General features: G+C 42.9%; 1 protein-coding gene across 1 annotated transcript in view; it reads right to left on the bottom strand.

Moving 5' to 3' along the window:
• The window catches only part of adamts9 (ADAM metallopeptidase with thrombospondin type 1 motif, 9), a 127,170-nt gene that overhangs the window by 28,185 nt on the left and 71,802 nt on the right, over positions 1-27,183 (bottom strand). The window contains exons 2-11 of the mRNA XM_031833885.1: positions 13,586-13,983; positions 11,153-11,315; positions 4,505-4,800; positions 3,654-3,737; positions 3,404-3,528; positions 2,708-2,748; positions 2,411-2,516; positions 2,044-2,190; positions 1,553-1,694; positions 1,046-1,150 (exon numbers count right to left, since the gene is read on the bottom strand). Of these exons, the coding sequence (XP_031689745.1) occupies positions 1,046-1,150; positions 1,553-1,694; positions 2,044-2,190; positions 2,411-2,516; positions 2,708-2,748; positions 3,404-3,528; positions 3,654-3,737; positions 4,505-4,800; positions 11,153-11,315; positions 13,586-13,983 (1,607 nt within the window). The remainder of the gene's footprint in view (positions 1-1,045; positions 1,151-1,552; positions 1,695-2,043; positions 2,191-2,410; positions 2,517-2,707; positions 2,749-3,403; positions 3,529-3,653; positions 3,738-4,504; positions 4,801-11,152; positions 11,316-13,585; positions 13,984-27,183) is intronic.

Genomic DNA, 27,183 nt, shown 5'->3' with positions numbered 1-27,183 from the left:
CTATCTGAAAGTACTTCACAACCTCCTTTGATGTTAATCTGGGAAAAATTACAAAACGAATGGAAAAAGACGTAACCCAAAAAGACATCCATTATAAATGTGTCTGTCTGAGGGTAAGTGAACTCAAAGGGGAAGATATGTTTCAGGTTATAGCGGAGGATCCATTTTCGTTGGCAACAACAACTGCATTGTAAAAAGCAGCAGCCTCAGTGTTGAAGGGTTGAGCAGGTTGGTTGGTTTGTGTGTAGGAATATAATGTGTAAACAGAGCAGGCTCTGAACATGTGTGCTGTGGGACCTCAGCTCTTTTATGTCAGACAGACAGCCAGGAAGTGAAGAGTTTGGTAGAGGGCCTAATTAGAAGCAACACTAAACCAGTAATGGATAGGGAAATCTCCACAAGCCTCTATTCACAGCTCTACCATAAGCCTATTACTGCCTCATAATAATACCAGCTCTGGAGAAAACAAATCCATCCTAACCCAAGTTCCAAATATGTTTGAACAAATGGATGGATTTGGAGCAACTACCACGTGCGCCCCACTCATGTTCAATTATGAGTTTATATCGAGTTGTCATTGGTAGATTGATTTTGTGGCAGGCTTCTCTGAACTTGTTGTTTTATTTTGAAATTTGTGCTTTTGATTAAATAATAACAGATTTTATAGTCGTGAATCATTCAAATAGCAGCAGAAACAAAAAAAGTTCAAATCAAAGTTTCCTTTGTGGTTATTTATGGGGTGTTTTTGACAGTTCATAACATTGAACATTTCCAGTATGCCCCAGTATAGTGATTAAGCTGGCTTGGGGTGTATGTGAGTGTGTTTGTATGTTCATGCACAGGCAAATTAAACTATTTGATTATATATCTCGCTCTCTCTCTGTGTACACACTACATAAGTATCTGGTGCTAGTCTCTCATATTTTCCCACTTTTAATTTGATCTTTATCTTTATCTCACCCTCTCCAATTATCACAATCTGTCCATTTTCTTCCTTCTCCCTGTCAGATCCCTATATACTGTGGTAGATCTCTCTGCTACTTACCTTTCCTGGAGAGCACTCTGTTCCATCGGCCCAGGGCATGTGTTGGGTCCTGCAGCCCCTCTGGGCACCCTCTGGGCTGGTGCACCACAGCCTGCGGCACTGGACCTGGAGAACACACACTGTTACCATTCCCCTGCCTGAGCCCCATCCACAAACACAGACACAGTGCTGTATACTCTTGTATCTCTTACAAGGTGTGTTACCTTTAAACAAAACCTGAAACTAATCCCTGAGAAAAATCAAGCCAAGTGGCTTGCAGGGCTTCACAGGAGGTGTAGCATGTAAACAAAATATTTAACACATGCAGAAGGCCTAGCTGAGAGCCAACTGGGACAGCAATTGGATATTACATAACAGATTAAGGTGACTCTAGTATAGAATGTCTGGAGCCATAGACTACAGTAATGTAGGACTAGACAGTGAACTGAGTGTCTGGGTACTTTCTCGTCTTTGACAGACCAACGTACAAAACATTACATTTTAATTACGCATGGTGCATTCTCTTACCATATATGGGCACACCTGTGTCCCCGGCCCAAATATCAATTCACATTGTTTATTGACATTGTATATCCGTCCAGGCAGCTGCTGTGACAGACTGTATGGCCTAGAAATGGGCTCATCAAGTAAGCACTCTCCATACCCTGTGCTATTAAGAAATAAAAATAAAATGACTTCAAGAAAAAAGAAAAAAAACAAAGACACAAACAGACAGAAAACACACTCAGTACAGGTGGACAGGCAGTATTCTGTACAATAACAGAACCACTACTGTAATGTATGTACCTGGCGCTCTACAAACAAACATATCTGGAAGTATTACAAATTCCAAACATACACTCACAACACAGAAGTAATGTTATTTCCCTTTAACCCAGAAATGTCCAGATACCAGTTGTGATTGAATAGTTGACTGGTCATTTAACCCCGCTATCGACAATAACACTTCTCCATAATGACATGAATGTCTATACTAGAAAACAATGTCCTTTACATACTCCAGGAACTCTGTGATGTATTTCCTGCTACACTTGGACCACATCCAGGGGTTAGTGTAGTGGTTGAGTGTGGGTGCCATCACATGCTGCTGTATTTTAACCCCCTCCTCTTTGCACTTGTTGCTGTCATCATGGGGCATGTTGAATCTGTCAGGGGGCCAAACCACAATTGAGAACATGTATTCACCACAACACACAGGTCTAACCCTCTAACCCACCATCAAAAAACCTAAATGTTGGGCTGATTGCTAAGCTAACTACTAAACCTCATCCTTTAGGCAGCAGAATGGTAACACAGAGGGTTAACTGACTGAGCTGGTTGGGGTTAACATTAGCAGCTGGTCTTTGACGGGGCCAGTGTACTCACACATGGCCCAGTTCATGGGCGATAGTAAACGCAGTGCTGAGTCCATTGTCCTCACTAATACTGCAACTTCTGTATGGATCACACACTGTACCCAGCTCTGCAAGCCCTGCAAACCAAGAGTATAATCATCATCATATTTGTTATTAGAGCAATGTCATCACCTTCATCATCATTACATTGTCATTAGCACCCTAAAAAGCAGCATCATAATAAGTACATCAATATTATTATGAAACTGTCACCAATCAAACGTTATGTTGCAGTCTATATTGCAAGTGTCTAGAGAGCTCCTCTTACCTAATGTGTCACACTTGTCCCGCGCTCGACAGATGTCCTGCCTGTGAAGAACACACAGATGGAAGTTATGTCACTGGTTTCACACCCCAGAATCCCATTGCACACCAGATAATAAATAAAAGACAACATATTACAGCAACTTCTGGGGGTAGCCCCAACCGTGGCTCGAAGCTAGGACTGTCAACACAACACTTTAGCTGTTACCCCGAGAGATGGTGATGAGAATGGCTGTGTCGTGGTGGGAGTGACAGCGTACCTGGTGATGAGAATGGCTGTGTAGTGGTAGCAGTGACAGTGTACCTGGTGATGAGAATGGCTGTGTAGTGGTAGCAGTGACAGTGTACCTGGTGATGAGAATGGCTGTGTCGTGGTAGCAGTGACAGTGTACCTAGTGATGAGAATGGCTGTGTTGTGGTAGCAGTGACAGTGTACCTGGATATGAGAATGGCTGTGTAGTGGTAGCAGTGACAGTGTACCTAGTGATGAGAATGGCTGTGTCGTGGTAGCAGTGACAGTATACCTGGTGATGAGAATGGCTGTGTCGTGGTAGCAGTGACAGCGTACCTGGTGATGAGAATGGCTGTGTCGTGGTAGCAGTGACGGTGTACCTGGTGATGAGAATGGCTGTGTCGTGGTAGCTGTGACAGTGTACCTAGTGATGAGAATGGCTGTGTAGTGGTAGCAGTGACCGTGTACCTGGTGATGAGAATGGCTGTGTCGTGGTGGGAGTGATGGTTCTCATCTTGGTGATTTTGCCTCTGTTGCCAGATACAGAAGTTCTTTAAAGTGGTCTGTGCATTGAAGGAAATGGTAGGGCCATCCTACAGTAGAGAGAACAAGGGAGAGGTTTACAGTACTGTATTGTGCTTCTGGGGCTGATGAATGACTGCAATGCATTGTATTTCTCTGAAAAGGATTAGGATTAGAGTTAGTGTTGTAATCTTACCAGCTCATTGTTGATTATGACTAACTTCACAATCACAATGTTAATGAGATTTCCAATGCTAGGATCCTTGTAGATGGAAGACACCTGAAGGAAAAGATTATAGACAGAAAAATCTACAGTTTATTTTACATCCAATACTACATCCAATACTGGATAATTTCATTATCCAACATTCATCAAACTCTTTAGGAGTGTACTCAATCAGTGGTTCAGACATTCAAAATCAACATGCAGTTTTAAGGGGAAGAAAACCTGGTCTCGTTGTCTTGTTTGAGAGGTGTATTATGGCTGCACTCAGATCCTGTAGCGAATGCAGACTGCCAAGATCAGAAGATAGGCCAGGCTAGCTACCCCCTAGGTTCTCAGCCATAGACTCCTGAGGAGGCCTTTATATGAAGTGGCCAGGAATATGCCATCTATGTGACATACCTGAGGTTATTTTTTCACTTTCATCAAAGCTGTCAGACAGGTAAACCTCATGCTGCCCCTCTCCTGACCGTTCGAACATGTTTGTTTACTCCTGCCATGGGCCTTACCCTCTGAGCCCTCCGCCTGCTGCCCATTTTATTTTACCTTTATTTAACTAGGGAAGTCAGTTAAGAACAAATTCTTATTTTCAATGACGGCCTAGGAACAGTGGGTTAACTGCCTGTTCAGAGGCAGAACGATAGATTTGTACCTTGTCAGCTCGGGGGTTTGAACTTGCAACCTTCCGGTTACTAGTCCAACGCTCTAACCACTAGGCTACGCTGCCGCCCATGGCCTGGGACACAACAGAATACAGCCACACTCCCCTACAATAAAAAAGGCTGGCTGGCCATTGGGAGGGTGGTTAACTGAGCAGAACTTACGATGGACATTAACGTGAGAATGTAGTGCTGAAGGTTGCTCCCGTGATGTTCCACCATCTTGCTGTCTGCCACCACCATGACTTCTACAAAGCGGGGATAGGAGAGGAAGCGCTTTGATCTCCTGTGAGGTCCTGAGTCACCGCTGCTTTCATTAGCCGGCCGTCTTCTGCTTTCTCTTTCTGATCTGGAGAGGGGATTGGCAGAGAGGCTCTCCAGGTCATTCAGCATGTCGCTGCTGTTGGCCATCGGACGTCTCCTCACCTTGTCCCTGTTCCTCTTGTGTCTGTGTTTATGTCCTGGAAAAGAGATGGTCAGATGAAAATAATACTCTCAATATAAAACACAAGCTTATACTACAAGCTTGTATGACAGGCTATTGCATTTATCAGACAATAAACTGTCATTCTCTTCCTAGAAAGTAGGGTTCAGTGGTATCCGTTCCTGTCCCATACTGGGCTCTACTGTATTAACGGCAGTGCACACAAGGGGCGGTATTTCTTTCCAAGCGTAATTTGTTTTGACGCACCCAAAAAAATGTTAGCAGCAGGGATCTTGATCCAAAAAGGACTTGATTGTCTCTGTTGAAACCAATAAGCTTGATCTGACAAGCTAGCCACTTAACTAGCAAGTTAGCAAACCAAATGCATAGCTGGAGCCCTGAGCCGGAGATCATTTATTTGAGAAATCTTAGATAGTTAACTTATAGTTATAAGCAGTGGAGTAGCATGCATCCCAGAGCTTTTTATGGCCACAATACATTTTTGATTTTTAAATCAATTGTTTTGACGGTATTGAAAACAATAACGTCAGTATTTCAAAGTACCTCCGATATACAGTATATAGAGTATACCGCTCAAGCCTACTTGAAAGCACAGTTTTTCTGCTACTGCCAGGGGATGCTTGTGAATGCATACAAAGTGAATATGCTACTGCTGTTTGTATATTATTGCTGAATGAATGAGACAAAACAAATGTGTTGAGGGCCATGGGCCTGGAGAGAGAAGGAGTGGGGAGGAGAGGAGGAGAGATGAGGGGGTGGGTTGCATTCACTTTAGGTAAGTCTGGCACTTGGCCAAGCACCAAAGATGGAGCAACGCCCCAACATCTCAAGGAGGAGCACCAAGGATGACTCAGGGTGACTTCTGAGTATGATTTTAATCTTGACATGACAACTAAATGAAATGGAGTAGCACAAATACCACTCCACTCTCCTTTTCGACCCAGTCTACAAAAGTTGAGCTGTTTCTGCTACCCATGATTCTTATCAGACTGAAATATATAACCTTTTTGAAAATCCAGAGCTACAAAGGGTCTTTGTAAAAGCTTGCACAATGTCTTATACAGTGCCTTGCAAAAGTATTCATCCCCCTTGAAGTTTTTCCTATTTTGTTCTATTACAACCTGTAATTTAAAATTATTTTTATTTGAATTTCATGTAATGGACATACACAAAATAGTCCAAATTGGTTAAGTGAAATGAGAAAAAAAAAAAAATGAAATCCCCCAACCCTGGAAAAGTGGTGGGGGAATATGTATTCACCCTCTTTGCAATGAAGCCCACAAATAAGATCTGGTGCAACCAATGACCTTCAGAAGTCACATAATTAGTTAAATAAAGTCCACCTGTGTGCAATCAGTGTCACATGATCTGTCACATGATCTCAGTACATATACACCTGTTCTGAAAGGCCCCAGAGTCTGCAACATCACTAAGCAAGGGGCACCACCAAGCAAGCGGCACCATGAAGACCAAGGAGGTCTCCAAACAGGTCAGGGACAAAGTTGTGGAAGAGCACCATTAAATCCATTATAAACATTTTTTAAGAATATGGCACCACAACAAACCTGCCAAGAGAGTACCGCCCACCAAAACTCACGGACCAGGCAAGAAGGGCATTGATCAGAGAGGCAACAAGGAGACCAAAGATAACCCTGAAGGAGCTGCAAGGCTCCACAGGGGAGATTGGAGTATCTGTCCATAGGACCATTTTAAGCAGTACACGCCACAGAGCTGGGCTTTACAGGATAGTGGCCAGAAAACAAATATACGGAAACACATTTGGTGTTCGCCAAAAGGCATGTGGGAGACTCCCCAAACATATGGAAGAAGGTACTCTGGTCAGATGATACTAAAATGAAGCTTTTTGGCCATCAAGGAAAACGTTATGTCTGGCGCAAACCCAACACCTCTCATCACCCCGAGAACACCATCAGCAGGGACAGGGGAAACTGGTCAGAATTGAAGGAATGATGGATGGTGCTAAATACAGGGAAATTCTTGAGTGAAATCTGTTTCAGTCTTCCAGAGATTTGAGACTGGGACGGAGGTTCACCTTCCAGCAGGACAATGACCCTAAGCATACTGCTAAAGCAACACTTGAGTGGTTTAAGGGGAACATTGAAATGTCTTGGAATGGCCTAGTCATAGCCCAGACCTCAATCCAATTGAGAGTCTGTGGTATGACTTAAAGATTGCTGTACACCAGCGGAACCCATCTAACTTGAAGGAGCTGGAGCAGTTTTGCCTTGAAGAATGGGCAAAAATCCCAGTGGCTAGATGTGCCAAGCTTATAGAGACATACCCCAAGAGACTTGCAGCTGTAATTGCTGCAAAAGGTGGCTCTACAAAGTATTGACTTTGGGGGGGGGGGGGGGGGGGGTGAATAGTTATGCACGCTCACGTTTTCAGTTTTTTTGTCTTATTTTTTGTTTGTTTCACAATAAAAAACATGTTACATCGTCAAAATGGTAGGCATGTTGTGTAAATCAAATGATACAAACCCTCCCAAAGAATCTATTTTAATTCCAGGTTGTAAGGCAACAAAAAAAATTAAATGCCGGGGGGCGAAAATACTTTCGCAAGCCACTGTTTTCATCCCCACTTTATCAAAAACATATATGAACTAAAATTAATTTTCAGGTCATAAAATCTGAGATGTAACACACACACACACACACACACACACACACACACACACACACACACACACACACACACCTATGAGCAGTGAAATGTCTTGCATATTACTCAACATCCTTCAAATTTATTTTCATAGTAATTAAAACTTAAATGTTTGAAGTTGGCATCACTTTCCTACAATACAATTTACACAGTGTCTTCATGGTAGTGTGCCTATCGTGTTTTCTTATCAAATGATCACAGGAAGTACAAGAGTCAACAGGAACTTGTAGGAATAAACTGAGATTCGGCGATACTAGGAAGAACTTCCAAAATGGTTGTCCTGTGCATGAGGTGAAAAAGTACCCAGTTACAGGAAATTAGATGTAAAATGCATCAATATCCTGCCCTTCGCACTTGAAAACTTGAATAACCTCTGACTTTTTGGACATACTGCTTTGTGGTGTGCATAGCATCTGCATACAACTCTGTGTAATCAGTTGTTTATGTGAAATTGCTGTGCCACAATGTGTTTGACTGAAGGATGGTGAGATCATAAGAATGACTGGTTACAGTTACATTATCTTTCAGGTACTGTATGTCAGTCGCTAAAGAACCACTCATAACTTCTTATATCTGCCCATGAAGGAACTTCACAGGACTTTATGCAAACTGAAAACCATATATCCTGAGGCTGCATTTATTGTAGCTGGGGATTTTAACAAAACTAATTTGAGACAAGGCTACCTAAATTCTATCAGCATATCGATTGCTGTACACCAGCGAGTAACAAGCTCGACCATTGCTACTCTAACTTCCACAATGCATACAAGGCCCTCCCCTACCCTCATTTTGGCAAATCTGACCATGACTCCAGCTTGTTGCTCCCCTCCTATAGGTAGAAACTAAAACAGGAAGCGCCTGTGTTTAGGTCTATCCAACACTGTTCTGATCAATCGGATTCCACGCTTCAAGATTGCTTCGATAACGTCGACTGGGATATGTTCCGGGTAGCCTCAGATAATAACGTTGACGTATACGCTGCCTCGGTGAGCGAGTTTATAAGGAAGTGTATAGGAGATGTTGTACCCACTGTGACTTAAAACCGTGGATTGCATTCGCGCAAAACTGGAAGCACGTACCACCGCATTTAATCATGGCAAGGCGACTGGAAATAAGGCAGAATACAAACAGTGTAGTTATTTCCTCCGTAAGGCAATCAAACAAGCAAAGTGTATAGAGACAAAGTGGAGTCGCAATTCAACGGCTCAAACACGAGACGTATGTGGCAGGGTCTACAGACAATCACGAATTACAAAAAGATAACCAGCACCGTCGCGGACATCGACGTCTTGCATCCAGAAAAATGTAAAACGTATTTACGTGCATTGAGGACAATGCAGTGCCACCGACGCGGTCCGCTGCCAAAGACTGTGGGCTCTCCTTCTACGTGGTCGACGTGAGCAAAACATTTAAACATGTTAACCCTCTCAAGGTTGCCAGCTCAGACGGCATGTTTAGCCGCGTCCTTAGAGCATGTGCAGACCAGCTGGCTGGTGTGTTTCCGTACATATTCAATCAATCCCTATCCCAGTCTGCTGTCCCCAAATGCTTCAAGATGGCCATTGTTTCTGTTCCCAAGAAAGCTAAGGTAACTGAACTAAATGACAATCGCCCCGTAGCACTCACTTCTGTCATAATGAAGTGCTTTAAGAGACTAGTCAAGGATCATATCACCTCCACCCTACCTGATACCCTAGACCCACTTCAATTTGCTTACCGCCCCATTAGGTCCACAGACGATGCAATCGCCATCACACTGCACACTGCCCTATCCCATCTGGACAAGAGGAATACCTATGTAAGAATGCTGTTCATTGACTACAGCTCAGCATTCAACACCATAGTACCCGCCAAACTCATCATTAAGCTTGAGACCCTGGGTCTTGACCCCGCCCTGTGCAACTGGGTCCTGGACTTCCTGACGGGCCACCCCCAGGTGGTGAAGGTAGGAAGCAACATCTCCACTCCGCTGATCCTCAACACTGGGGCCCCACAAGGTTGCGTTCTCAGCCCCCTCCTGTACTCCCTGTTCACCCATGACTGCATGGCCATACACGCCTCTAACTCAATCATCAAGTTTGCAGACGACACAACAGTGGTAGGCTTGATTACCAACAATGACAAGACAGCCTACAGGAAGGAGGTGAGGGCCCTCGGAGTGTGGTGTCAGGAAAATAACTTCTCACTCAATAGCAGCAAAACAAAAGAGATGATCGTGGACTTCAGGAAACAGCAAAGGGAGCACCCCTCTATCCACATCGACGGGACAGCAGTGGAGAAGTTGTAAAGTTTTAAGTTCCTCGGTGTACATATCAACAACAAAATGAAATTGTCCACACACACAGACAGTGTGGTGAAGAAGGTGCAACAGTGCCTCTTCAACTTCAGGAGGCTGAAAAAATGTCGCTTGTTACCTGAAAACCCTCACTATCTTATACAGGTGCACAATTGAGAGCATTCTGTCGGGCTGTATCACCGCCTGGTACGGCAACTGCACCGACCACAACCGCATTGGCTCTCCAGAGGGTGGTGCGGTCTGCACAACGCATCACCGGGGCCAAACTACCTGCCCTCCAGGTACCTACAACACCCGATGTCACAGAAAGGCAAAAAAGATCATCAAGGACAATAACCACCCGAGTCACTGCCTGTTCACCCCGTTTCCATCCAGAAGGCGAGGTCAGTACAAGTGCATCAAAGCTGGGATAGAGAGATTGAAAAACATCTTCCATCTCAAGGCCATCAGATTGTTAAACAGCCACCACTAGCACAGACAGGCGGCTGCCTACCTACAGACTTGATATCATTGGCCACTTTAATAAATGGAACACTAGTCACATTAACGATGGCACTTTAAGAATGTTTACATATCTCGCATTACTCATCTCATATGTATATAATGTATACTGTAACCTTCACTATCTATTCTTTACTATCTATTGCCGCTCTGTCACTGCTCATCCATATATTTTATACTTACATATTCTTATCCCATTTCTTTACTAGATTGTGTGTATTACGTTTTGTTGTGTAATTTTTTAGATATTAGGTTTTGTTGTGGAATTGTTAGATTTTACCTGCTGCACTGTCGGATCTAGAAGCATAAGCATTTTGCTACTCTCACAATAACATCTGCATGTGACCAATAATATTTGATTTGATTTAATTTACAACATTCATTCACAACTTCAAACAGTTTTTACTGATGTTTCCTCAGTTCTATGAGCAAAATGATGCCACTGCTTTACACCAAAGTCTAAACAAGCACAGTAGTATGGTCATTGGTCATGACTGTAATTGTAAAATGACTATAATAAGTTCCTATTGCGAATCATATACTGGAGTTTTGGGATATAATACTGTAATTGAGAGACAATGATTATCCTTCCTTGCTTATGTCTGTGTGAACTTGTTAGTCTGGATAACGAGGGGTGTGTTATGAGGCAGACTGAGACACACACACATACACATTTGTTTACACATTTAGCAGCTCTAAACAGGGAGTCCCATCCTCTCTCTTCTCCTCTCCACTCAGAGCCATCAGACACCAGGTGAAGGTTGAGTCTGTCAGCTGATCAAATGGCTTACGTAATGAAATTGACTCAGCTCTCTCGCGCTTTCTCTCTCAAAAAAAGCATCAGAACAAAAATCACCATCGCATCTCTCCTCTAATCATTTCATTGTACCTGATGTGTCACAAGCAGTGTCCTCCCTTGCTGCAACTTTCTTGGGGGGCTTCTTCCTGTACACAATATGAGGTTTGGTGTGTTCTTCTTCATAGTGTTCTCCATTGTAGCTGTGAAGGGGCTCCACAAAAAACTCCCCTTCTGGGGACCTGAAAGTGCCAAGCTGAGGGGGATAAAAAAGGAGGAATCAGAATTGTTTGAAATAACTGCAGTAACGTTGGAGCGTGGATTCGTACTGCATGGACACAGTCCAAAGCAAAGATTAGTTGAAATGCTCCTTGCCAGGGCCACATTGGCTAGGCTTTTTTACAAAGCTATTCATTTGATGAGAATGTGTTGAAATACATGTATTTGCATGCATATTAGTAAAATGGTCCCTGAAAAAGATAGACATCATAGGCCTCATTCTTCTCCATTTCCCTATCAGAAAACAATGCAACTATTTTGGTTTGTTTCTTGGCACAGTTGGTAGACTTGGTGGAAGCCTTGTTGCATTTCACAAAGCACAGGCTGCACTACTAGCGAACTTGGAGGTCAAAGATACACCAGACAAGCAAAGTACAAAGCTAAGCAATGTGGAAACAGCACTCATTTCTAATTTAGATTGAGTTGGACAATACTGCACTGGGTAATGCTACCAACCAATAGGGTGGCCCAGAGTGAACCTTATTCTCCATGAAAATGCATTTTATTTTTTATGTATGAGATTGAAACCACCTCAAATTAGGGAAAAGGGAATCTCATAAATATACTGTAGTTATGCTAAATGTAATGACCATTGGGAATATTCACCATTGTGCTCACATGCAAACAAGATACTGTATAACGACAACACTAAGTATTGATGTAGTTGTGGGAGCCACTCTCATTATGACGGATGATGATGACTCATGTAATATTAAAATGCAAAGTGGAATTGAAATGAGAAAGTGGTTTATTCATGGTAAGTGGATATGATTCATAATTGATCAGTGTGCATATATCTACTTCTGACAGTTTCCCTGTGACTAGGTCCAGAGCAACTTACAAGACTTGGATGTATGAATTAATAGACTATAAATGCTTAATCATTTTCACCTTTTAACAGTGCATTTTATTGGCTTGAATCACACCCAGACCAACATTAACTTAGCTTTCTTTCAATGTGAAATGATATCCACAAGCATACCAACTAGGCCTACGGTGCAGGCAAGCCCCATTTGTTTGATTTGTGATGACCTCAATGATGTTCACATCAGGCAGTTAGTTAATAACTGTTATCAATCTGTAAGTATCCCTAGGGGACTTCTCCTCAGTGGTGTAAAGTACTTAAGTAAAAATACTTTAAAGTCCTACTTAAGTCGTTTTGGGGGGTATTTGTACTTTACTTTACTATTTATATTTTTGACAACTTTTACTTTTACTTTTACTTCACTACATTCCTAAAGAAAATTCTGTACCTTTTACTCCATGTATTTTCCCCTGACACCCAAAAGTACTCATTACATTTTGAATGCTTAGCAGGACAGAAAAATTGTCCAATACACGTACTTATCAAGAAAACATCCCTGGTAATCCCTACTGCCTCTGATCTGGCAGACTCACTAAACATGCATGCTTTGTTGGTAATTAAATACAAAAATAAAATGGTGCCTTCTGGTTTGCTTAATATAAGGAATTTTGAATAATGTATACTTTTACTTTTGTACTTAAGTATATTTGGGCAATTACATTTACTTAAAACCAATATATATATAATTTTAAATCAGCCTTTATGTAACTAGGCAAATCAGTTAAAGAACAAATTCTTATTTATAATGATGGCCTTTTAGACTTTTACTCAATTTGTATATTACTGGGTGACTTAAATTTTTACTTTAGTAATTTTCTATGAAGGTATCTTTACTTTTACTCAAGTATGACAAATGGGTACTTTTTCCACCACTGCTTCGACTCCACAACGTCATGTATGCATGGAGTTTATGTTCGGAGTCGGACTGAATCGTGATGACGTCAGCACCGCTGGCGCTCCCTCTTCACTATTGTGCGTAGGACGTCACCAGCGACCGGAGGAGCATGCATGCAGGGTGAATGATGATGCAGTGGATGAACACAAGAGAGGGGACTTCTATGCTCGACGTTATTTATCTATGCAGCTCGTTTTAGATTGTCAGGGATACAAGAGCTAACATAATGCCTTATTCTCACTAACAGTCAACAATTGCATGTTGAACACAAATCCACAAAGCTGGACAGGCTGTAGAAATGCACTCCGTTGCCAGGGAAATGTTCTCATGTTGCCATAGTATTATTATGTGAACAGCTGCATAGTAAACAATTGGCATTACAGTATAATATCTAGTCATACAACATGTGCGCCTATCATAGTGCAGACTAGAGAAACATTCTAGCACACTGTATCAAGGGAGGGCAACTCAAAGTGCTTGGACTCACCAACCCAGAGCAGAGACTGATGACTGCGGTGTGCTCCGTTTGAGCATTCACATGTCCTTTATAGAAGCAATGCTGATACTCCGTATCCTCCTCCGCCTCCACCTCCGGTGTGAAATCCGTGATGTTGCTATCGGTAAGTGCTCCTAGTACTGTCACAGTGTATAGCGGAGCAATAAATCCGGACTCGAGTGTCAGGTTGAGGTGATAGCTCTGTCCGAAAGCAGATATTTTGTACTGGATTGTTCGAGAGTCCCATTGATCAGAGGAGTTGCCATGGATATCGTGCACACTCCGCCGTTTCCTTTTGAAGTGCACACTCGTGGGAAAATTGTCACCGGCTTCATTCACTCGCGCCGGAGTTACAATCTCGTATGCGCCAAGCTGCTCGGACACTTTAGCTGGTGAAAAAAGCCATGGTATAACGGCTATAGCATAAGCAATGATAATAAATAATAATAATAACAATAACAATAATAATGTTATATGAGTTAATTACGTTTGCCCTGTGAAATGAAGCCATTCAAGAAACATAAGACCATTATACATGTATTGTAAGTCATGTGCTTTGCTGATCCTGAAAAAAGTCATTCATTCTCCATCTGCCGGTTACAAAATAACACATCACAGGGTAAAAATGTTTTCGGGGCAGGTCGAAATACTTTACCTTTTCTTGAATTCAATAGCGATTTCTCCGTTGATAACACTACATTCAAACCGTCAGGGAGAAATAGCAGAAACCCTAGTCCCCAAAACAGCACATGCATGATTGTCCACGTTAAGTAGAGAGCAGCACCCCCGAATACAAGTATTCCTCTTGCACACAGCTGCTCCGGTCACTCGGGCTTTCCAACGTATTCCAACTCTCAAGTGCTTGTGCATCTGCCACATCCAAATCGATTATGCTTGACTCTTGGTTGCTGGGGGGTTTCTCACCGGTAACGTGCGTTGGGTCGTGAGCGGTTCGCGGATCCCCTGGCGAACATGCATACTGCAGAGAGAGGGGCCGGTTGTAGGCTACAGACAGACAACTATGGTGGGCTACACTGCAGGCACCAGACTGCCGATGTTGGGGCGGGTTTAGTGAAAAGGTAGGCTACATTACTGGAGCACGCCCCTCAACCAAGCCACTCCTGTTTCTTAGAGAGTGACTTGACAGACATAATTGACTTATTATTGTGGTATCACTGCAATTACTTGAGAAACATCTTCAATTATGATTGCTGGCGGTGGTGTTGCAGTTCTCCATGAAGAAACCATGAAGGTAGTAGCTGGATAAGCAATGAGAAATGTCAACATTCGAGTTAAAAATACATTATAATGGCATAATTGACTGTTAATGATAGTCACTTTATTAGGTTACATCCTCCTCCTGACATTAGCCTACATTGGGTCCTTTGTATAGACACCGCAGTTAAGCTCAAAGGGCTTCAAGCTACTCCACATGAAGCCTACTCGGGCTATTCTACAGATTCTACCTCACTCACTGTGTCTTCACAAATGAGGATTGGGGGATCTTTACATTTAGAATTGAAAGTAATTGAGTTCTTTAAATGTCTTCCCAACTCTCTCTCTCTCTCTCTCTCTCTCTCTCTCTCTCTCTCTCTCTCTCTCTCTCTCTCTCTCTCTCTCTCTCTCACACACACACACCCACACACACACACACACACACATAGACATCATCATATTATGCAAAGACACAGTTTGTTCTTCAACATTGTCATACGTGAAAGATAAGTAGCCTAGAAGGCTCTGTCAATAAAATAGGATATGAAGAAATACGTTTTCACCAGGCAGTCATATTCTTGAGATTAAAACTAGTCTAAATATCCTTGTTACAACACAAACCAGGGCTAGAAGTACGCATTTCACTGGTCTCCTCCTCAGAGACCTTACGTAGTGATAAATGTTAGCAGGTGGGACGTTACAGCTCATTTCTTTGGTACAATCAACACACATTACCATTAGAACCATTAACATGGTTTGCAGGTGCCCACCTATGTCACATCCTGACCTTAGAGAGACGTTTTATTTCTCTATTTGGTGAGGTCAGGGTGTGATGTGGGGTGGGCATTCTATGTTTTGTATTTCTTTGGTTTTGGCCTAGTGTGGTTCCCAAAAACAGATGCAGCTGTCTATCGTTGTCTCTGATTGGGAATCATACTTAGGTAGCCTGTTTTCCCACCTATGTTGTGGGATCTTGTTTTTTTGTTAGCTCTGTGAAGCCGGCAGAACGTGACATTCATTATTCCGTTTGTTGTTTTTGTTTGGTGTTCTGAGTATTAAAGATCATGAACACTTACCACGCAGCACCTTGGTCTACTTCTTCAGACGAACGTTACAACCTAAAACAATAGCCCCATAGGAAATGGATGTGGTAGGCTCAGAAAAACACACATTATAGCAAGGGATTTTTAGATTGAAAACAGGCAAACAAAATTATGATAGCCAACTAGTTTGTACAAGTTCAAGCCTCTATTGACTCATTTTATAAATCATTACTTGTTGTCTTCTAAATGATGACAAAATCTGTTTAATAATCTGACTCAATAGATCTCAACTTCCATCATTAGATACTATAGATACATTAGATACATGCTTTGTTAAGCCAATCTGGGACCAAAGTCCTTTACATGTACATAAACTCAGAAACACTTTCAGGACACTTTCTTTCAAAGATAATTCGTAGAAATCCAAATAGCTTCACAGATTCATTGTAAAGGATTTAAACACTGTTTTCCATGCTTGTTCAATGAATCATAAACAATTAATGAACATGCACCTGAGGAACGGTCGTTAAGACACTAACAGCTAACAGGCAATTAAGGTCACAGTTATGAAAACTTAAGGGCCCTAAGACCATTCTACTGACTCATAAAAACCCCAAAAGAAAGATGCCTGGTGTCCCTGCTCATCTGCGTGAACATGCCTTAGGCATGCTGCAAGGAGGCATGAGGACCGCAGATGTGGCCAGGGCAATAAATTGCAATGTCCGTACTGTGAGACGCCTAAGACAGCGCTACAGGAAGACAGGACGGACAGCTGATCGTCCTCGCAGTGGCAGACCACGTGTAACAAAACCTGCACAGGATCGATACATCTGAACATCACACCTGTGGGACGCACAATCCCTCAATCAGTGCTCAGACTGTCTGCAAAATAGGATGAGAAAGGCTGGACTGAGGGCTTGTAGGCCTGTTGTAAGGCAGGTCCTCACCAGACATCACTGGCAACAACATCGCCTATGGGAACAAACCCACCGTCGCTGAACCAGACAGGACTGGAAAAAAGTGCTCTATACTGACGAGTCGCGGTTTTGTCTCACCAGGGTTGATGGTCGGATTTGCGTTTATCGTCAAAGGAATGAGCATTACACCGAAGTCTGTACTATGGAGCGGGATCGATTTGGAGGTGGAGGGTCCGTCATGGTCTGGGGCGGTGTGTCACAGCATCATCGGACTGAGATTGTTGCTATTGCAGGCAATCTCAACGCTGTGCGTTACAGGGAAGACATCCTCGTCCCTCATGTGGTACCCTTCCTGCAGGCTCATCCTGATATGACCCTCCAGCATGACAATACCACCAGCCATACTGCTCGTCCTGTGCATGATTTCCTGCTAGACAGGAATGTCAGTGTTCTGCCATGGCCAGTGAAGAGCCCAGATTTCAATCCCATTGAGCACATCTGGGACTTGTTGGATCGGCGGGTGAGGGCTAGGGTCACTGTATCTCACTGATCATCCCTAAAGCCAACACCTCATTTGGCCGCCTTTCGTTCCAGTACTCTGCTGCCTGTGACTGGAATGAATTGCAAAAATCGCTGAAGTTGGAGACTTTTATCTCCCTCACCAACTTCAAACATCAGCTATCTGAGCAGCTAACCGATCGCTGCAGCTGTACATAGTCTATTGGTAAATAGCCCACCCTTTTTCACCTACCTCATCCCCATACTGTTTTTATTTATTTACTTTTCTGCTCTTTTGCACACCAATATCTCTACCTGTACATGACCATCTGATCATTCATCACTCCAGTGTTAATCTGCAAAATTGTAATTATTTGCCTACCTCCTCATGCCTTTTGCACACATTGTATATAGACTCCCCCTTTGTTTTCTACTGTGTTATTGACTTGTTAATTGTTTACTCCATGTGTAACTCTTTGTTGTCTGCTCACACTGCTATGCTTTATCTTGGCCAGGTCGCAGTTGCAAATGAGAACTTGTTCTCAACTAGCCTACCTGGTTAAATAAAGGTGAAATTAAAAAATTAAAAAAACTCCTCCCAGAAATGTCTGGGAACTTGCAGGTGCCTTGGTGGAAGAGTGGGGTAACATCTCACAGCAAGAACTGGCAAATCTGGTGCAGTCCATGAGGAGGAGATGCACTGCAGTACTTAATGCAGCTGGTGGCCACACCAGATACTGACTGTTACTTTTGATTTTGACCCTCCCCCCCTTTGTTCAGGGACACATTATTCAATTTATGTTAGTCACATGTCTGTGGAACTTGTTCAGGTTATGTCTCAGTTGTTGGATCTTGTTATGTTCATACAAATATTTACACATGTTAAGTTTGCTGGAAATAAATGCAGTTGACAGTGAGGGGACGTTTCTTTTTTTGCTGTTGTTAATGACAGATTTTTAAAAATACTTACAATCTCTCTAAACATGCAGTAGTAAGACAGGAACCATGACCCCTCTAGATCTTCTTGCTGTGTTGGACTTATGAACAGACAGTAAAACACACTATTATTAACATGCACTGTGGGCCCAGTACAGTGGTGGATCCTACATCCAGTAACATTAACCCCTTTAAATGTAACCCATCAGTTACAATTATCCCTTTCCCAGAACTCTCCATAAACCTTTTTACAACAGGGGTCTTGGTGAAGATATAAATATCTATATTGCCACAAGGCATCACATTTAGCTTTAAATACAATGGTGGTGGTGCAGTTGACTTGGTGGTTGGTAGTTGACTTGGTGATTGGCAGTTGACTTGGTCATTGGTAGTTGACTTGGTTGTTGACAGTTGACTTGGTGGTTGGTAGTTGACTTGGTTGTTGTCAGTTGACCTGGTGGTAGGCAGTTTTTGTATTTGCATTTATTAGGGATCCCCATTAGCTGATGCTGATTCTACTGATTCAGTTACCTGATGTGGAATAGAGTTCCATGTAGTCATGGCTCTATGTAGTACTGTGCACCTCCCATTGTCTGTTCTGGACTTGGGGACTGTGAAGAGAACTCTGGTGGCATGTCTTGTGGGGTATGCACTAGTGTCTGAGCGGTGTGCTAGTATTTTAAACAGACAGCTTGGTACATTCAGCTTGTCAACACCTCTTACAAAAACAAGTGATGATGAAGTCAATCTCTCTTCCACTTTGAGCCATGAGAGATTGACATGCATGTCATTAATATTAGCTCTTAGTGTATTTTTAATGGCCAGCCGTGCTGCCCTGTTCTGAGCCAAATGCAATTTTCCCAAGTCCCTCTTTGTGGCACCTGACCACACTACTGAACAGTAGTGGCCTGTAGGGCCTGTAGGACCTGCCTTGTTGATAGTGTTGTTAAGAAGGCTGAGCAGCGCTTTATTATGGACAGACTTCTCCCCATCTTAGCTACTGTTGTATCAATATTTTTTTAGCATGACAGTTCACAATCCAGGGTTACTTCAAGCAGTTACTTCAAGCAGTTTAGTGACCTCAACTTGCTAAATTTCCAAATTATTCATAATGAGACATAGTTGAGGTTTAGTGTTTAGTGAATGATTTGTCCCAAATACAATGCTTATAGTTTTTGAAATATTTAGGACTAACTTATTCCTTGCTACCCATTCCAAAACTAACTGCAGCTTTTTGTTAAGTGGTGCAGTCATTTCAGTGGCTGTAGTAGCTGACGTGTATAATGTTGAGTCATCCGCATACATAGACACACTGGCCTTACTCAAAGTCAGTGGGATGTCGTTAGTAAAGTTTGAAAAAAGCAAGGGGCCTAAACAGCTACCCTGGGGAATTCCTGATTGTACCTGGATTATGTTTGACAGGCTTCCATTAAGGAACAGCCTCTGTGTTCTGTTAGACAAGTAACTCTTTATCCACATTATAGCAGGGGGTGTAAATCCAAACACATATGTTTTTCCAGCAGCAGATTATGATCGATAATGTGAAAAGCTGCAATGAAGTCTAACAGGTTGACTTGGTGGTTGGTAGTTGACTTGGTGGTTGGCAGTTGACTTGGTGGTTGGTAGTTGACTTGGTGGTTGGTAGTTGACTTGGTGGTTTACCTGGTGGTTGGTAGTTGACTTGGTGTTTGGTAGTTGCCTTGGTGGTTGGCAGTTTATTTATTGTATAGTGGGATTTTGTTTTTCTCATTGTGCTGTTCTGAAGAGGCTGTTCAGTTATTCTCAATGCACAGTCAGTGGACAGTCACTGAGGTCAATGGAGCCTGGCCTGGCGTGCAGGGACAGTAACAGCCATCTGACAGCATACAGAGGGCAGCCTCCTCATGACAGTGTAAACTTCACTTCCCCTCCAGTTCTGATGACAGGCGATAAGAACTGGAAAGCTTGAATGGTGGCTAAATCCTGGCCTGGGGTTTCAAAGAAACATAATTGCTATGCTTTTAACATCCCCTCCTTATGACTAACTTCCTTGGCGTACTGAACTTGTCTTCATTATTGGGCGAGGTCCACGTGTGCTGTTTCTTTACTATTATTTAACTAGGCAAATCAGTTAAGAACACATTCTTATTAACAATGCCAGCCTAGTAACACTGGGTTAACTGCCTTGTTCAGGGGAAGAAGGACAGATTTTTACCTTGTCAGCTCAGGTTAGAGCCCAATGCTCTAACTACTAGGCTACCTGCCGTTGTGATTTGTCATCCATAGTATTCAGTGCTTAGCAGTTCTTCTGTTCTTTGGTTTTATACAAATAGGGCTGATAGGATAATATGCTTTGACACATGGCTATATGCTGCTGCCTACATTACATCTTTGTATGAGGCACAAGGCTCTAACCTCAGTAGCCTCGTTGTCCTTTCTAGCTGGGATCCTGTCAGGGGACAGTTGTTGAGAAATATACTGGTCTCTCTTTACTACTGTGACACACCTGGGGGTATTGACTTTTTCATATAATATTATCCTCTGTGAGAAAATGGTAAATTGCCTTTCTTCGGAACCGCCAAGTTGAATGGAAAGGAGTCAAACGTGGTTTCCAAACTTTCCAAATGTTTGATGTGTTCGATAACATTAAATGTATTCCGGTCCAGTCATTACAATGAGCCCGTCCTATAGCTTCTCGCACCAGCCTCCTCTGGTCTGGACACTGCCCAAGTAGTAGTGCAGCGCTCAGGGGGTCTTTCCTAAATTTTAATGCTTCCCAGATATCGAAGTTGCCTATGGATTGGCGAAAATAGCAACATGCTAAAGCTCATATTTATCAAAAAATGACCATGTAATTTCAACAACAAAAAATGTGTGATGACGTTACATCAACATGGTAAACTGATTTAATTTGCAAAAAATCTTAAGGGAATTTCTTCTTTTAACTTAAATCTAATGACATGAGGACATTTGTTGTTGATTTCATGTTGAATTCACTTTAGTTGAACACTCTACCCTATGTAAATTAAAGCTAGAGTTTGAAACTACATCTGTACCCAGTGGGATTGGATGTGCAACACACTAAAAAAGCCTCCAGCTGCATCGTCTCCAACTTCCAAAAACCTCTCAACACTTCTCCAAATCCTCTGTTTACATGTCCAGTAGGGCAAAGGAAGACTTAGTGAGTCATTATTCTCCTGCTGAAGGTTTCAGAGGGCATGTATTATTTCATAACATCATAACATGGACACAGTGGACTGTGGAGCTGTGGTGTGGTGGTGACAGGAGGTGGGGAGGGGTGTAACACTGCAGTTTGGAGACAGCACATCCAAGCACCCTGTTTGACTCAAAATGGATGTGACAGACCACTTTGGGGAAAGTAGTAGTATCAGTTCTGTATGTCATCAGTTAGCAGCACTGGGCCTGTTCCCCCTCTCACTTGTTGTCCCATGCTTAACAAAAGGACAACACGATGACCTAATCACTCTCAGCTGTGAGAGGAATTGAAAAGATAACCTAACACCCTTTCCAGCCCAAGCCAGTGTATTGATATGAGGCAGCTGGAGAAGGAGTGTGAGTGTAAGAGAAAGAGAGAGGGAGTAGGGGGAGGCGTGAGGTTATCAGCACCTTTCCTCTTTCCTTTATTTTTGATTCCTTACTCCAAAAAAAGGCTGGATGTCAAGAGGAGTAAAAGGAATTACAGCAGAAACAGTGTTATTTTTCTCTGATCCTTTGATTGGGCGCCAAACATGGGACTGCAGATGGAAATTAGCTGCTAGCTAAGTCTTCTCTCAAGTGTACTGAGACTAAAAAAAAATGTGTCCCTGCTCAAATAAACTGAATAAATCAATCAAATAAATACAGTGTGATAATTGGTCCTAAATGAATTATCGTTGTGAGCACTGTGTGTTCTGTTTCTCATGCCAGGTCAGCTCTCGAGTGGCGCAGCGGTCTAAGGCACTACATCTCAGTGCTAGAGGTGTCACTACAGACCCTGGTTTGATCCCGGGATGAATCTAACTCGCCGTGATCGGGAGTACCATAGGGCGGTGCACAATTGGCTCAGCGCTGTCTGGGTTAGGGGAGGGTTTGGACTGACTGGACTAGTTAAAGAAAGGTTCAATAAAAATACGTCGAAGTAGGGTAGTTTAGAGGACCACATCGTTCTTATCCTCAATAATTTAACTTCATAATACAGAAGTGATGCTTCTAAACTTTAAAAATGCATTGTAGTGTCTAAGACATTTTAATTCCATGGTCTCTTGAATGACCTTAACTAGATGAAGTCAGTGCCGTGTCTAACACATCATTTTAATTCCAGGGTGTCTTGAATGACCTTAACAAGATAAAGACAGCACAAACCTGAACTGAGCATCACAGTAAACAGGGTGTGTACAGGAGCGGTTGGAGGGGCACAGGGTTCTCTTTAAACCCACAAATCCTGCTTATTTTTTCCCCCGCTGCTCTAGCTGCCTGGGCCCTGCTCCTTTGTCATATTAGATATAGTTTAGTGTTCTGGGTCAGGGGCTCTATTCTGTAGCTGTCAAGGCCTGGAGAATAAGCTGGCCTGGGTCCCGCTGGCAGCCCCACTGTGTCAGGGCCCGAAAGGGACCGCCAGGGGCCGACAGGGACCACCAGGGACCGACAGGCTTACTGCAGATGACAGTTGCACAGCAGTGTGCACGGGGCCCCCGCTGGATGGGAGGGAACAAAACACAATAGAAATGATGACCTTTCCAAGTCCAACCAATGCTCATGTCACACTTAGAGTGTTCACTTAAAAGTAAGAAGAAAGTATTAAAAAAGTTTCCGGTATGTAATATAGCTGCACATAAACCATTTTCACTGTTGATGGCTTGAACACTTTTGACCTTGTGCAAGACTTGTAATTGTAACAGTCTTATACAACAACATTGAGTTCAATAGTGTCAACTGGATGGGAGCCATTGATGGGAAGAGTAGCCGCATAGACAGTCTGTTGAAGTGACTGCCCTTGACCAGCACAAAAACATCCAACTGTTCAGGGAAGTCAGGAACCAATACACACAGTCGGAATTTGCATCCTGTAGCTCTAACTCCAAAAGGTTCATCCTGTAGCTCTAACTCCAAAAGGTTCATCCTGTAGCTCTAACTCCAAAAGGTTCTGGGACACTGTAAAGTCCATGGAGAACAGGAGTACCTCCTCCCAGCTGCCCACTGCACTGAGGCTAGGCGACAAGGTCACCACTGATAAATCCATGATAATCGAACATTTCAATAAGCATTTCTCTACGGCTGGCCATGCTTTCCTGCTGGCTACCCCAACCCCGGCCAACAGCTCCGTACCCCTCGCAGCTACTTGCCCGAGCCTCCCCAGCTTCACCCAAATCCAGAACACAGATGTTCTGAAAGAGCTGCAAAACCTGAACTCGTACAAATCAGCTAGACAATCTGGACCCTCTCTTTCTAAAATTATCCGCCACCATTGTTGCAACCCCTATTACCAGTCTGTTCAACCTCTCTTTCATTTAGTCCGAGATCCCTAAAGATTGGAAAGCAGCCGCGGCCATCCCCCTCTTCAAAGAGGGTGACACTCTAGACCCAAACTGTTACAGACCTACAGTGCCTTGCGAACGTATTCGGCCCCCTTGAACTTTGCGACCTTCTGCCACATTTCAGGCTTCAAACATAAAGATATAAAACTGTATTTTTTTGTGAAGAATCAACAACAAGTGGGACACAATCATGAAGTGGAACGACATTTATAGGATATTTCAAACTTTTTTAACAAATCAAAAACGGAAAAATTGGGCGTGCAAAATTATTCAGCCCCCTTAAGTTAATACTTTGTAGCGCCACCTTTTGCTGAGATTACAGCTGTAAGTCGCTTGGGGTATGTCTCTATCAGTTTTGCACATCGAGAGACAGAATTCTTTTTCCCATTCCTCCTTGCAAAACAGCTCGAGCTCAGTGAGGTTGGATGGAGAGCATTTGTGAACAGCAGTTTTCAGTTCTTTCCACAGATTCTCGATTGGATTCAGGTCTGGACTTTGACTTGGCCATTCTAACACCTGGATATGTTTATTTTTGAACCATTCCATTGTAGATTTTGCTTTATGTTTTGGATCATTGTCTTGTTGGAAGACAAATCTCCGTCCCAGTCTCAGGTCTTTTGCATACTCCATCAGGTTTTCTTCCAGAATGGTCCTGTATTTGGCTCCATCCATCTTCCCATCAATTTTAACCATCTTCCCTGTCCCTGCTGAAGAAAAGCAGGCCCAAACCATGATGCTGCCACCACCATGTTTGACAGTGGGGATTGTGTGTTCAGGGTGATGAGCTTTTACCCCAAACATAACGTTTTGCATTGTTGCCAAAAAGTTTAATTTTGGTTTCATCTGACCAGAGCACCTTCTTCCACATGTTTGGTGTGTCTCCCAGGTGGCTTGTGGCAAACTTTAAACAACACTTTTTATGGATATCTTTAAGAAATGGCTTTCTTCTTGCCACTCTTCCATAAAGGCCAGATTTGTGCAATATACAACTGATTGTTGTCCTATGGACAGAGTCTCCCACCTCAGCTGTAGATCTCTGCAGTTCATCCAGAGTGATCATGGGCCTCTTGGCTGCATCTCTGATCAGTCTTCTCCATGTATGAGCTGAAAGTTTAGAGGGACGGCCAGGTCTTGGTATATTTGCAGTGGTCTGATACTCCTTCCATTTCAATATTATCACTTGCACAGTGCTCCTTGGGATGTTTAAAGCTTGGGAAATCGTTTTGTATCCAAATCCGGCTTTAAACTTCTTCACAACAGTATCTCGGACCTGCCTGGTGTGTTCCTTGTTCTTCATGATGCTCTCTGCGCTTTTAACGGACCTCTGAGACTATCACAGTGCAGGTGCATTTATACGGAGACTTGATTACACACAGGTGGATTGTATTTATCATCATTAGTCATTTAGGTCAACATTTTTCTCCATATATATCAACAATGTTGCTCTTGCTGCGGGTGATTCCGTGATCCACCTCTACGCAGACAACACCATTCTGTATACATCTGGCCCTTCTTTGGACACTGTGCTAACTGACCTCCAAACAAGCTTCAATGCCATACAACACTCCTTCCGTGGCCTCCAACTGCTCTTAAATGCTAGCAAAACCAAATGCATGCTTTTCAACCGTTTGCTGCCCGCACCCGCCCGCCCGACTAGCATCACTACTCTGGACGGTTCTGACCTAGAATATGTGGACAATTACAAATACCTAGGTGTCTGGCTAGACTGTAAACTCTCCTTCCAGACTCATATCAAACATCTCCAATCCAAAATCAAATCTAGAATCAGCTTTCTATTTCACAACAAAGCCTCCTTCAGTCACGCCCCCAAACATACCCTAGTAAAACTGACTATCCTACCGATCCTCAACTTCGGCGATGTCATCTACAAAATAGCTTCCAATACTCTACTCAGCAAATTTGATGCAGTCTATCACAGTGCCATCCGTTTTGTTACCAAAGTGCCTTATACCACCCACCACTGAGACCTCTATGCTCTAGTCGGCTGGCCCTTGCTACATATTCGTCGCCAAAGCCACTGGCTCCAGGTCATCTACAAGTCTATGCTAGGTAAAGCTCCGCCTTATCTCAGCTCACTGGTCACGATAACAACACCCACCCGTAGCACGCGCTCCAGCAAGTATATCTCACTGGTCATCCCCAAAGCCAACACCTCCTTTGGCCGCCTTTCCTTCCAAGTCTCTGCTACCAGTGACTGGAATGAATTGCAAAAATCGCTGAAGCTGGAGACTTACATTTCCCTCACTAACTTTAAACATCAGCTATCTGAGCAGCTTACCGATCGCTGCAGCTGTACATAGTCCATCTGTAAATAGCCCACCCAATCTATCTACCTCATCCCCATATTGTTTTTATTTACTTTGCTGCTCTTTTTAACACCAGTATCACTACTTATACACCATCATCTGCTCATCATCATCTGCTCATCTATCACTCCAGTGTTAATCTGCTAAATTGTAATGACTTTGCTACTATGGCCTATTTACTGCCATATCTCCTCATGCCATCTGCACACACTTTATATAGACTTTCTTTTTTCTCTCTCTATTGTGTTGACTGTACGCTTGTTTATTCCATGTAACTATGTGTTGTTTCTGACGCACTGCTTTGCTTTATCTTGGTCAGGTCGCAGTTGTAATGAGAACTTGTTCTCAACTAGCTTACCTGGTTAAATAAAGGTGAAATAAAAATCAATAAAAAGTGGGCAGGGATTCCATGTCTTAGCCTAATCTTTCAGAGCGCCCACTGGATCTGCTGAATTACTGCTCACAAAGGAATGTCTCTTTCCCAAATCAGACTTTTGAATTCAATGTGGCCTGATAATGTGATTATGGTATTAACCCCGCAGGGTGAGTGGCACCAAGTGACGGCTGTGACTGACAGCGTGAAAGCTCCCAAACGTGTTACTATCACATCCAACCGCATGGGCTGCCAGGAACCTGGCCCGCTGTTAATGCTGTAACTTTAATGCAATTTCTTTACAGTTAAACAGACTAGAATCAAGTCAAACTGAAGTTTGGCACAATCACTTTGAAATTGTGTCCGATGACAATGCAGTGATGCAAAGTGGGGGATCATTGTTTCATTGGCTGGAAGAATTGATAAGAGAACAAGGATGCTATTTGTCAAAACCATGCAGTATTTGAATGTTAAACAGTTTTTCATTCCATGGAGGTGATGAACCACAGATATTTAACTCTTAAACTATAAACAGCACAGCTTGGAATATACAAAAAGCATAGAATTCATATGAATTTTGATCTGTCCCAAACACGTGCACAGATAGAGATCTAGGGGTTCCTGAGCACCTGACCTTTTGCCCTACTATGAGAAAGGTGCCCTTTTAGATTTTACTTTTGGTTTAAAAAAAATCTTATTTTAAATGTTAAGAATTGCCCTTCTAGCTACTTTCTCATTTTTGAATCTAGGAAATCCCCCCTGAATAT

This window comes from Oncorhynchus kisutch, linkage group LG1 (genome assembly GCF_002021735.2).
Source record: "Oncorhynchus kisutch isolate 150728-3 linkage group LG1, Okis_V2, whole genome shotgun sequence".
NCBI classification, from domain to species: Eukaryota; Metazoa; Chordata; class Actinopteri; order Salmoniformes; family Salmonidae; genus Oncorhynchus; species Oncorhynchus kisutch.
The sequence above is the reverse complement of the archived record's forward strand: the minus strand, read 5'-3'. Positions and strand labels throughout refer to the sequence as shown.